The 13,778-nt window shown below is 40.3% G+C and overlaps 1 protein-coding gene and 1 long non-coding RNA gene across 2 annotated transcripts in view; one reads left to right on the top strand and one right to left on the bottom strand.

Annotated features, from left to right (window-relative positions):
• Positions 1–2,045: 2,045 nt before the first annotated feature.
• Positions 2,046–3,856, top strand: LOC122878466. Its single transcript, XR_006378494.1, has 3 exons — positions 2,046–2,317; positions 2,681–2,823; positions 3,463–3,856. It is a non-coding gene; the product is annotated as an uncharacterized LOC122878466 (long non-coding RNA).
• Positions 3,857–8,404: 4,548 nt separating this feature from the next.
• Positions 8,405–13,778, bottom strand: part of LOC122878467 (calsyntenin-2-like) — a 247,021-nt gene continuing 241,647 nt past the window's right edge. Inside the window, exons 16-17 of the mRNA XM_044201270.1 lie at positions 12,130–12,314; positions 8,405–11,984 (exon numbers count right to left, since the gene is read on the bottom strand). Coding sequence (XP_044057205.1) covers positions 11,766–11,984; positions 12,130–12,314 — 404 coding nt within the window. The 3' untranslated portion in view covers positions 8,405–11,765. The remainder of the gene's footprint in view (positions 11,985–12,129; positions 12,315–13,778) is intronic.

The raw sequence follows: 13,778 nt of genomic DNA on the forward strand, positions 1-13,778 counted from the left end.
CTGTAATTGTTTGACAGTATAAACCAGAAGTGTAATCCCGCATCAGTAAGAGGGTTTGTTTATGAGGTGATTATAAAAAGGGGTTTAGTGTGTTTGAAAGCTGAGAATATTCTGCTGTAGAGGAGGAAGAAGAGACATTCCCAAAGTAGTTGACATGGCAAGCTTAACTAAAGGTTCACTCGCTTGTTCTGACGCTTTCGACCATATCACACATCAGGAAAATGAGCTTGCTCAGTTGTCATGGAAATGTAGACCTTCAAATTTCCCATGATTGTGAGCACCGCTCTCATCCATGCTGACTTGAAAGTTATGCTTAACAGTTCGTTCTCAAAATGGCTATAATCAATATTTTTTATATTAATAATTCATCAAATGACTACATATAATGTGAACTCTTCAGTTCCCCTCAGCTCAGCGGAGCATTGTAGCGTCTGCACTGTAACCAGCTGTTTTGGTTTTCCGGCCCACAGCTTGTTTCACTCTCTCCGCTCTGATAGTGTCGCGTTTGGCCGCAGCAGGCAGTGATGTGGTTGAAAGCTCCAGAACAAGGGAGCGAGCCGACCCTGAGTTGAGATCGTTTCAGTTCAAGAATGAACCGTGAAGCTCATCTCAAACTACTTTGTCATGTCATTATCACTTCATCTGTCAAATCAATATAAAAGGTCTCTAATGTGTCAGCTACTCGACCTGCCACAGCTTCCTCCTCCTGCTTTTGCAGAAGAGAAGATATTGTGTTAACGTTACCATGATTACACAACAATGGTTTCAAAAGACAGAAGTAGTGAATCTTACTGTATCAGTAAAATGTCATTTGAGGCTGGAGAAGTTTACTTGCCTAAAATGTTTCACAAGCAAGGCAGCAGTACATGCCATGCAGTTGAGTTGGAAAGGTTTTGGCAATAAATTGTGAAATCTGATGGTGTTTTTCCAAAGTGTTGCGAACAGTTTCCTGGACAGCTGACAGGACTTGTTTTCTTCGGGAGCATATTTAGTGAGTGAGCAGAGGCCTGGCAGATCCCGTGGCTCTTGCAAAGGTGGAGGTGGATGTGTATGGAGTTATATTTGTGCCTAAATTCTGTGCATGTGATTAGACATTAGGCACATACATTATACAGGATTCTGTAGAGAAATTTGTATCTGTTTTTGTGTGGAAATACATTTGCATGTTTTCTATTATCCACATGTGCACAATACTAACCTTACCCAATCAGTTATACTTTCAAATTCCCTGCACTGCATGCTCAAGTTTGCCTGCACGCTCCCTCAACCTGACAGAGTATTACAATGTGCCACAACTGCAGCCGGTCAGAAAATTAGTGTAGGTGGATAGTAGAGTGGATTTTTTCCCCTCCAGTACGAATCCCAGTAGGATTTATTTTCTGGGGAAGCAAGGCAGGATTCCCAGACCTGTGCGACAAAACCAGCCCAAGACCAGAACTCAAAATATGCCCCTGCCAAACCATATACACTGCTCTTAAAGTCCAACAGCACTGCTATCATTGCCAAATGTAATATCTACGAAGTAACACCATAAATGTTTAGTGTGCCAGCATTAAAAGCAATTTTCCCTAAACAGTTTTCACTCTCCCATTCTTTTGTATACTTCTTCCCGTATTTTGCCCACTTACTGGGCACCATCTTTCTCCCCGGGGTTGCTAGTTGGGATCGAGAGGCAGGCACTGGCAGGTGGAGAGCATTAGACACGTTTGTGTGTATGTGGGCATGTGATGTGTCCCATGTCCATGTGTGTACGTGCTGATCTGGAGTCAGACTGGTAGGATTTGGGTATAAATACATTTTAAAATATGATATATTAATATAGATATTATTCATGTAATTTACATGCAAAATAGGTCTAGCAACCATTGGACAAAAAATTCAACCCGCGGCAACACTTCAAAAGAACCCTACTCACTGAAGACACAACTCACGTGCTACAGAGATGCTACAGAGATGGAATCTGGGAAACGTAGTCCAATAGCAAGCTAAGCTATATCTATTAGATATATATTTACAATAACATTATTTATTTTAAAATAATTTATTGGCGGTGACAATTTCATGTTTTTTAGAATTTGAGACAAGTTAGTTAGAATAGAACTAACTTGTCAGGGTAGTAGGGAAGCACTGAGACTTTTAGTTTAGTCAACTATAGACTCACACAATGGGAGGAGCTACTTTGGGTGCCCAGCTCTGGAAGTAAAAGTCCCGTTCTTTTTTTCCATAGACAATGTTAACGTGAGTTACAGTTGAAGCACTTCAACAGTTTGGATCGGCATTAAACTCTTCCGGTCGAATCATCAGTAAAGTTACAGAAGTAAGAAAATTTCAGATTATTTGATAAAAAGTCAAAGGTACAAGCTTGTGTCCAAAAAAACTTTGGGGGAGAAGTTAACTACGACTACCAAGGTGCATTAAGGCAAGAAACAACCAATCACCAAGCTTAAAATTCACGTGAGCCGCTAACAGCGGGTGAAAGCTAAAAATGATGCTGTTGACAAAATTTAAAAGACTGCAGCTGCAGACTGCTTAATCTGCAGCTTAAATCAATTTACTTAAGAATTTTGGGCCGATTTTGGATTAATTCAGCATGGCGTCTCATTCTGTTCACAACTGCAACGATGAAGCATTTTGAATACACACAATTTTGCCCCTCTGAGTGGCTTCCTCTCCATCGCAGCAGCAGCCAAGGCTCATGGGTATTGTACATGGGTACATGTGCAGAGAACTCAGCATTGTGAAAAACCCTGAAGCCTTCAGCGGCACGACTTTGCTGAGTTCATCCATCCTGCTGATTGTCTGCAGTTTGTCTACCGCCTGAAGGTGAGTCTCACCCTGTCCCTTCATCATGTGATCTGTCTTTGTGTGAAATATATAATAACATGTTCATTTTTCTGCTTGAAATGCACACAGACTGTTTTTAGCGGAACGCAAATTCTTTATTTTCAAAAGGTTAATAATAATCTAAACCAATGAAACAGTCCTCTCTGCTCGGCGTTGGTATTATGCTTCAGGACACTGGCAGGCTTAAAGGCCATGGTTTGCTGCATTGGCTTCATACTCTCCAGTGTGCACAGGCTCACTGGTTCAACTTTTCAAATCCTCTGCACACCAGCCACCACTGAGTGACCATCTGCTATTACTTTCAAATATCACACAGCTGGTTGTATTTTGATGGGAAAGCAGCTCTGCTTCCATCTCTGGTTCACTGCCTTTGTTCTTACTTCCATGCTCGCATCTCATGCTCACCCTTTTCCAACAAACATTCCTGTGAAGTTCGGCTTTCTCAGGGAGCAGATCTTCCCGTGTGGGTGCAAATCAAACAGTCTAAATCCTCACATTCCCCCAGTTACATTTGTTGCTCTTTTATCGCTGTTGCTTTCAGTTTTTCAAGGTCTTGGAGTGTAAAGAAACACAATAAATAATGCATATGAGAATAAATGCCTTGTATTTCTGTTTCAGGCAAGTTGGACTTCATTATTTATATACTGCTGCCTCAACTTCTACCTGCAGGGTGCTTCTGTAATTGACAGGACATCATAACCTTGCAGCTTTGACACTGACTGCCATCATCCAAGCAACAATGACAAGAGGGCCGCAACATGTCCATCTCGCTTGTGGCTTGGCTGTCTATAGAACTGGGTCAAATTAATAAGGAATTGTGATAATAATTAAATGAGTGGATAATTACAGATATGTATAGTTATGCTGCAGTCTGTACACTGGAGTCGAAGTGAAGGCTTTTCCCCAGAATCTGAAGTCTATTTTTGTTTGTGAGTCGAGAGTGAAGGCGACAGTGCCTGGGGCTCCCCCCTGCTCTACTCTCTATCCAGGAAAATAAAAAGATTTTCGTGAATATTTGAATTTTTCTATATTGAGTTGGAGTGTTGCCGCCAGTTTATTCAAGCAGCAAGCCTCTCGGGTCATCATTTACACTGATTTTTGAACAGTTAGTGGGGTTTGAGTAATGTCAGGTTCTCAAAAATCATGTTAATCCCTAATTGGCTCAAGGCTGAAATCATAAATTAGATCATTAATACTTCTGCGTGTCATGACAAAAAGTGTGAAAGGCATAGAGCAGGAGCTAAGGTGTGACTATAAAACATAAAACAAAATGTATCACTGGCCTGAAAATGATGGTACGTAGTTGTGCAGTATAGTTCATATCCACTAGATGGAGACATTCTATTGATCATGGACTCAAATCCCAGCAATCTTTGATATGTGGCTCCAGTAGAGAGACAACTAATGGTGTATTTTACTGACATGACTAGAATTACTTGTAAACTACAGAATACATAGAATACATTTAACATTAAATCTAAAAATATATGTGAAGTAGATATTTCTATTAAAAGTAGAAATAATAAAGAAACATATGTTAAAAAAATATATATTAAAAACTCCATAGAGTGAAATAATGTAGTTGAAGTACTTGGTTAAGTTTGAAAAGGCATTTAGTTGGGCTATAATGACTTATGACAAAACATAATTTTTCTTTAATTGCTCTAATCACAACTGTCTTGCTAACAAAGTGAAGAACACTTTCAGAACAGAATTTCGCTGCATATAAACAATCTATTTAGCAATTAAAGACGGGACAAAGGAACCACAAAAAAAAAAATGAACATACTTAAAGGGACAGTTCACCCCAAAATGAAAAATCCATATTTTTCCTCTTACCTGTAGTGCTATTTAGCCATCTAGAGTGTTTTGGTGTGAGTTGCAGAGTTTTGGAGGTATCTGCCTTAGAGATGTCTGCATTTTTTGAATATAATGGGACTAGATGGCACTCGGCTTGTGGCGCCCAAAGCTGGACCTTGACCGCGAGAGGAGCAGCAGCAGCAGGCCGGGCAGGAGGGACTGCGACAGCTGAAGAGTTCGGTCTGTTTACTGTGGAACCTACAACTCACAATCCGCTGTATCAGCAGCACCGCTGGCTGTTTGTTTCACAAACCAACCACAAGACAAACACGGACACAACCAGAGCTACACACAATGACAGTAAAGATACAGCCTCTATGCTTGACTCAAACTGTTAACTCAAAGTCCTTTTCCCATTGCTCAACACTGATAAACAAAGCTGGTCTGTTGTGCTGGCTCTCTGTTATCTCGTGTGCACGAATTAATCAAAACGTGGGAAGACATTTTTCCCCCTCTCTATAGTCACTCAATAATAAAATCAATAAGTGTTTTACTTTACTTATTGTGATAGTTGTGTTTATTCTGTGTTCATTATTTTTACAGTAAATTAACACAAATCTACCAACTCGTATGTTGTATCATGACAGTAGCAGAAATAAGAAATGACCTGGAGACGATAATAGTAGTTAAATCAAAATGCAGGCCCTGACGGTAACGTTAGTCTAACTAGCAACCAAACTGCAAAGCATTCGCGCCCAAACTCCGCAGGCAGCAGAAATAGAATCCACAGGCTAACGGGCTAACAAGAACAGAGTACATGAATGACTCAGGCGAGCCCCCAAACGGTCTCTTTGGTATTATTGCATACGGGTTGCAGTATTGGAAGTGTTGAGCTGGTATCAGCAGCAGCCGAGTATACGGGTTTGTAGTACTGAATGGTCGGACGGGCAGCTACGGTAAGCCCAGAGGGGAAAACACGTATCAGTCAGTCACCATCCGAACTGCTTAAAGCAAGCTAAACTTCGTCACACAGTAGCCTACTTGAGTGAGTTTGTAACACTATTTAATGTTGTATATATCCTTCCTGGCAGTCAGTTTGGTAACATAAAAGCAAAGCAGGCGGGAGAGGGCCTTTGTTAGTGTTGGACTTGACTGTGAGCAGATGACTCTTTCCTGGAGGCAGTACGTACCAGACCTGGTACCAATCGACCTCAAAAAAGAATTTGTACAAAAGAATTATTCCCGTCATTCCTTTTTGGCCAGGGCTACTGTAGACTACCCTAACCTCAGCTACAACCACTACATGCCTGACCCCAACCCTTAGCTTAGTCTTACCCAAAAAAACTAATTTGTAACCCTAAAATGTGATAGTTTTCCTTCTGAGTACCAGGTTTCTGTTTCCAAATGGAGATGAGTCCCCGTAATGTGACAGTGTAAACAGATTTATGTCTCCATAACATGATTAACACAAGTTCACAGGCTCACACACAAACACACACATGTTTGTTCTTCTATATTTATGAGGACCCTCATTTACATAATGCATTTCCTAGCCCCTAACCCAGGGATGGGCAAACTTTTTGACTCATAGGCCACAATGGGTTCTAAAATTTGACAGAGGGGCCGGGCGGCCTGTTCCTGCGTTGACTGCTTGCTAGCGTAGTTGGCATGCTTCGTAGCAAAGTGACGGCTGATATTGTACTCTGAAAACCGCGACAGTTTCTTGGCATATTAGGCATACAGCCTTTGATCGGACTTCAGTGAAAAAATATTTTGTTGTCCACTCCGTATTAAACACTCAGCGCTCACTATCCACTTTTCTTTTCTTTGATAAGCTAATTTTTGCAGAAGGGTTCATAAGAGAAGAAGAGAATACACGCGAACAAGGTCAGTGTAGCTGAACTGCGCCATCTTTTGGGGAAACGTGGGCATTACAGGGGAAAGGTAAATTGAACATGGTTTACCCGTACCTATTTTAATATAATTTGGTATCGTTCAGCGGGCCGGATTAATAAGCCCAACGGGCCGTGTGGGGCCCGCAGGCCGTAGTTTGCCCATGTCTGCCCTAACCCCTAACCTTAACCATCACAACTAAATGCCTAACCCCAGCCCTTACCATAAACTGAACCTGAACCTAATTCTAACTTTAAAACCAAGCCTAGACTCTCAAACAGCTCTCTGGAGGTCCAGCCCAAAGTGAGGAGGACCAGCCAAAATGTCCTCACTTTGCAAAAATGTACTTTACTCCGAGGTCTAAAACTCAAATTAGAAGACACACACACACACACACACACACACACACACAGTTATTTTGCAAATATTGTTCCTAATCTGTCATAAAAATCCATAAAAGCTTATTGTTTTGAAAATTACGTTAAAAAAACACAGCTTCCTAGAGTTCTGATCCCTCAATACTAGAATAGTGGACCAGTACCAATCCTGACAAGCAAATGAAGAAAAATACGACCCAAACAGTTACAGTGGTATATTATTATTTGCAGATGAGTCTGACCAGCTTTGAGTGTCGCCGTCTGTGGTGCTGAGCAGCACTTCAGCACCATGGAGCGCACACAGTCCTATAGATCCGTTCATGTTTCCAAACTGCTCATTGAACAGTTTAAAAGGCCACAAACCAAAGACAGCATGCACACGGTAGGTTCTATATCAACAATAGTGCAGGCTTGGTCTTTATGCTGAGAATAGACAGAGCGGTTTACCGGCCACAAATAGGCAGCACAGACACCAAACTCAACAAACAAATTTTCTCTCACACAGAAAAAGATGCAAAACATACTGTATCTAATAATATGTTTTTACTTTATACCAACTCAACAACTCAACAAACACTTTGATTTCCAGTGAAATATCCATTTTTATGTCTAACCAGCACTTTCACTACACATATGGCCCCATCTCTCCTGAGGGGCCCCCTGCTGTGGCTCCATGGATTTACCTTATAAATAATAACAGTAATACTAACAATAACGTCCCCAAGCCTGACAGTGTGTGCATGGCTTTTATACAGAGTAGAATCATGACTAGTCATATAACAGCAGACACAACCAAACCTGATTGAAAAACAACACTGTAGTTCCTCTGTATAGAAGGGCAGAGGAAGAATAAACATACTATTAATGATATTTTGTACAGCTTTCTCATGTTTGCTGGCTGTACCATGCTTGTACGGCCTATTAGATACAGTACTGAGTCTTTTAACCCGAGAAGAATAAAAAGTAATCCAGTGGGGATCAGTGCCGCACCTTCCCCTGAAGAGGATGAGTAGTTTAGAGAGTGGATGGATGATTGAATTAAATTGAAATGTCTTTAGAGAATTTTTCAAAAATTACCTGTGGCTTTGCATTAGATCAAATGCTGTTGTAAATAGACTGTGTATAAACAGAAAATCAGTATTGAGATTAGAGTTTTTTTCTCAATTGACTGATTTTAAAGTTTAAAGACAATATGTTTGGCATAATATTCTCACTAAAGGAATGTTCAACTTCACTTATTAACAAAACATAACTGATTTCTGCATAATAATAACTGGAATCAGATTGCACACATTTCCCCCACACTCATTGCAGTTTTTCCGCTTATATAATAAGATTCTAAACTTTCATAATCAGATAACGGACTACAGATTAAATATTGGTGTCATGAATAATGCAACACTGAAATAAATCTCAAGCCTGCGAAATGCTCAAAAACAGCAGAAACACACACACGATCACCCACCATCACACAAATACGAGACCACAGCTAGATTCCAAAACAAGTTTTTATTGGCCAATTTACAGAAAGTGCTGTAGTGACCATTCCAAAGGAAAACAGACCAAAGAGTCCAGAGAAAAAAAAAGAAAACAAACAAAAAAAAACCAAACTTTTACACATTATACAAGGTTTCCATGTTAATTTCACCGTCCTCCTCTTCTAAAACAAACGTCAGGACAACATTAGGGCTCGGGTCGATGCAAAATCCACCAAAGGTTCCAGGGGGTGCAAGGAGGGAGGTGACATCACAAGACTAGGTGTCACAGTAGATGAGGAAAACTCGTAAACAACGTATGACATCTTTACATGAACATAAAGCTACAGCACACACATATAGTTTGTTCTCCCAGCTACACCCACAGGATAGCCGTTAAAGGCTCACTAGGTTAGAGGAGGAAACTTTCCAGTGTTTGTGACTTTAACCAAACCTTGATTTATCTGTGGCAGACTGTACTATCAGCCACTACACATGTCACATGTAACAAAACCTTCTGTTGTTTGTAGATTCTTTATTATCTAACATTACAGACTGGATTCAGGATGGCCACAGCCAGAGATTAATGCCCTTTCACTTCAAGGTGAAGAAACCTTCGACTGGGTTTTCTGATTATGTCAAATGGGACACTGCCAAATGCATTCACCTCTGTCCTTTTATCTTGAAGTTGCACCAGGCAACAATTCGGTGGCCCCAAGAGCTGCTAATGAAGTGGGATTTATGTAATGTGACATCACCCCTAGACCTAAATTTCTTTCATTAATGCTGCATTTCATTCAAAGGCAGAAGTTGGAAAAGTACCTTGCAGGTAAAGTGTAATTGCTGTCTCTGTGCATTCTTGTAATCAACTCAGAAAAAACAGGACTTCTTTGCCTAGTATTTTTCCACATGGGACTAGCTACTTACAGTACAGACTACTGACAAAATAATGAAAATGACAGAAACTATACTTTAGGAGATCATGGACATAAAAGTAATGCTGAGCAGCTTTGACATTTAAATGCTATGGTGTTGATGTTCACCAGAGCGTGACTGACACGTTAGCCGGGCCGCTGTTATCAGACAATTTTACCTTATCACAAATATATCAGTATCTGGGCATATGTTGGCTGATAAGTAACAAGAACAAGTAAAGAAATGCCAAAGATGTTTTGAAAAAGTGTTAAACCTACATTAATTGATTTTTTTTGGCTACTTGGGAGCAGCCTAACCATTTAAAACACAACACTGACATCACCATATACAGTTGATGTGGTGAACATATTAACAAACTGTTGACTATTTAAACATTTAGCAGACACCAACATTAGCATTCATTTGCAGCTGCGTTTCTGTCCACCTGTCCAATATTCACTCCCCTTTTAGCTCTATTTTGGTTTACAACAACTCCTGAGAAAAATATCTGGCTCTTTATGGGACATTAAAGTTGCGAGTTGTAAAACCAAAACAATGGGCTGAAAGACATTAGATGCTCTGTAGAGCTGTGGGGAACTGCAGAGTTGGCTGTTACTCCTCTGTGGGTTCATCACTCCTCTGTGGAGTGACATCTTTGATTTTACATGTTGATCCATAGTTAATATAAAAATATTGACTAGTGCAGCTTTAATGTTGATAATACACGCTTGCCCACACTACACATACTTCATTTAATGTTTTAGTTCTATATCATTTATTATAGTTCTTATTTAAATAAATAGGCTGCATTTTTACATATTTGAGCCTTATTTTTCTCACCTCAGCTTTAATATTTTCTGTTGTATTTGTTGTTAGTGTTAGAAGTTTATTTTTAACTGTAAAATGTTCAACTCAGTACATATTTTGGTCACAATTCTGTAATATCCAAACTTAAAGGATCCTTATCAAAACAGTGTTACATTTCCGCTAGTTTTTTATGTAAAAAAACCTAAAACAAAGATATGATATTTGCATCTATTGACTTTCCTACTTGAAATTCCAATGTGAAGGGCCAGGTCCATTGCAGTTTTCCATGTAGAAATTTGGAATTTCTCACTTGTCAACATCTCTGCAATGCAGCATTAATGACTAGTAGGAGCAGATGGTGGAATTAATAGTGTAGCTTGCTTTCAATGAGTACTCGTTGTTTAGGACTTCGCTGCTGTGACCACATCTGAGACTAAAATTTCATTTTTCAAGTCTTTTCAAGTCTTGTGGTCTGTACATGAGTAGTGAGGGGACTCTCTTCTCTGCTGCATCCCTGAAGTGTGATTTCGATTTATAAGACTGATGTCTCTTTACTTGAACATCTTGACTAGTGCAGCTTTCAATGACCCAGTCACTATGAAGGCAGTGGCACATCCATCCTAACAAACCCAACTCACAGTCAGCTGGAATGATCTGAACACTGAGCTAGAAACACACACAGAGGACTGAGTTCAGTAAAGACTCCTGCAGGCTAAGGGTTCAGGGTATGTACATACATATGAAGAGGTGGCATGTGTGTTATGTACAGGTGCAGAGGAGGGTTCTGGGTGGAGAAAGTGGTGTTAGGGAGTGTGTGTGTGTGTGTGTGTGTGTGTGTGTGTGTGTGTGTGTGTGTGTGTGTGTGTAGGGGGGGGGGTCACCTACTATACTCAATATTTACAAGAAAGGAGCATATAAAAATTTACAAGGGGACTCCTCGTCTTTCCCAAAAACCAAAAACCCAGAACTCAGACCCCTCAGTTAGTTCAACATGACTACACACAGATCATCTTTTTTTTTTTAGTACCATTGAAAATATGCTATTTCTGTAAAATCACCTGGCTTTGCCACGTAGGCTAGAATAAAGACTGATAAATAACATGAAATATACAAACCAAAAATATTCAGATTCTTTACTTTTGCAACTCAGTTTTCTTAAATAAAGACTGTTTTGCATTTTCATAGGACATCAGAAATCTCACTGTGGAATTTGACACATCAAACTGAATGTATGGTGCAGGGTTTAATTGACAAAATTGGATTCAAACAACTTGATTTCACTAAAGATCATAGTGGTTATGTAGACTGTAGAGGGAGAGAGATCATTTGAGGAAAAGCAGCTCTCAGGGGATGACCTAAATTTGGCGAGCTGTCCCTTTAAGAAGGATGAAAGTCATTTGATTAACGTTCAGTATGTGTCATATTATTTCTTATCAGCTGTATAAAACAGGAGGTTTTCTGACAAGGCTAAGGTTAAATCATTGCACTGTGTTTGTGTTTGTATTTCGGTGTAGTCTTCCTGTAGGGGGAGATATTACCTCATTTTTTGAGCATCAACATCACATTAAGTCTTTTTGTTTCCACCATCTGATTTGAGCTTTCAGTATGGACGTGTTGCAGAATGTGTGTGTGTCAGTGACTGTAAATCTGTGTTTCAATAAGATATTGTTGTTTTGTCCCAGTTTTGACCCTTCTTGCTCTGGCGTTGCATCCTGGGTAGCTGGACGTCCACTTCCTCCTCGCTGTCGTCTGACTCAGCGCTGGTGATGTCATCCTCCTCTTCCTCGTCATCTTCCTCCTCCTCCTCCTCCTCTTCTTCTTCTTCCTCCTCCTCGCTGGCATCCTCCTCTGCAGCCTGGGGTTCCTCCAGGTTCTGTGGAAATATTAGCAGAGCATGGGCATATCTCTTTTTATTTCATAGATATTACAGTCACTAATACCTAATCCATTTTATTTATCTCCATATTCCCCTCCCTGACAGAATCCTTCCACATTCCTCCAATCCCCCGCCCTCCTACCTCCATCGGGTTGACCGTGATCGTCAGAGCCGAGTCGTCCCAGGTCACGTCCGCCTCTTTAGCCGTCTCTGCCAGCTTGACCTCCTGCTGGTGGGTCAGGTGGATGCGATAGATGCCCAGCACCACAACCACCACCAGAGCAGCGATACACATCACAATTACCACGGTGGCAGCACTTGGCACGCCTGAGAACAAGACGAGAGAAGAGCAAGAAGTGAGAGAAATGGGATAGGTAGATCTTTGGACAAAAAGGAGCAGGAAAAAGCAGTGCAGTCATGGCAAAGTTGCCTCAATTAGTCGCTCCATATGCTAAAATTAATATAAATATTTTTAACTCAGTTAACCGAGAACGAACAAGGAATCCCACACACTGTCGTCCACTTGTAGTCAAGAGAAGGTTATTTTGTCGGAACATAATTTTTTGGATTCATACTTTTCAAAACACTTAAAGTACTCCAGTAATTTAATATTGCACTTGAACCATGAAGCAGTTAGGTATGGAGGCCCTTAAAGGTCACAGAGAGAATTTTTTTGAGGACTACTTTTGCATTCCCTCGCAATATGTTTTGCATTACATAGCAACAAATTTTGCGTTCTCTCGCAATACTTTTCTTCTTCCATTCCTTCTGAGCCATATGTCTATTTCCACTCAGCTGCTCCCAGTGCAACGCAACAGTACATCAGCTTATTGAATTTTACTTTGAACTGGGCATTAAGTATGCTGACATAGTGCTACTGCTCAATAGGCATGCATTATGTACTGTATGTTATGTAATTAGTGAAAGTAAAATTAAACTAATTTTTAGATCAAGAGTTCCCTCCAGAAGAAAGCAGTACAGTAATCTGCAGGCTGCTGTCGGCTACTGTACTCTGTACTGTACTGAACCCCAGAGGGGTTTCACTGAGGGAAAGGAGACGTCTCCAGAGGAGGAATTACAGATGTGCAGTTGAATTTACCTCATAAAGCTAATGCGCTGTATGAGTCAAAAAAAAAAAGCAACAAAGAAGAAGGCGACTGAAATACTGCAAACAGTCCATGTTTCTGTCCCAGAAAGAGCAGACAGCATTGAACCACTTGCAGAGATACATCATAAATGATGATACATCATAAATGCATTCACTTCACTTCACAACTTCAACTTTAACTCCAATCTCCACACTACCTTCCATTACAAATAGACATACAGCTCAGAAGGAATGGAAGAAGAAAAGTATTGCGAGGGAATGCAATAGTAGTTCTCAAAAAAGTTCTCGCCATGACCTTTAGGGGACTCTGTAGTTGTGGTACTTGCAGACAGATTAAAAAAAGAAAAGAATGGTCCAACTCAAAACAACAGAAGTTGAATTGTTGTCCTTAAAAAGCAGCAAGCTCAAAAAACACTGGATCCTACACGTCCCATAATGCAACTCAATAGCATCTTTACATTTTAGACCATCTTTGCCCAAGTCTTTCAAACTCCACACCCCCCATTATAACACAGACTCTCCAAGCCCAAGTAATGCTATGTATTTTATGTCAGGCAATGGATGAATCCTTGTTTTTCTCATGTTGTTGTAGCTGAGGCCTCTTTTTAACAGTTTTTTTTTTATGGTTGTCTGGTCCCTTGGATGCTGACTACTTTTTGTGATAGCGTATTGATTTTTTTATT

The sequence above is a fragment of the Siniperca chuatsi genome, linkage group LG7 (genome assembly GCF_020085105.1).
Source record: "Siniperca chuatsi isolate FFG_IHB_CAS linkage group LG7, ASM2008510v1, whole genome shotgun sequence".
NCBI classification, from domain to species: domain Eukaryota; kingdom Metazoa; phylum Chordata; class Actinopteri; order Centrarchiformes; family Sinipercidae; genus Siniperca; species Siniperca chuatsi.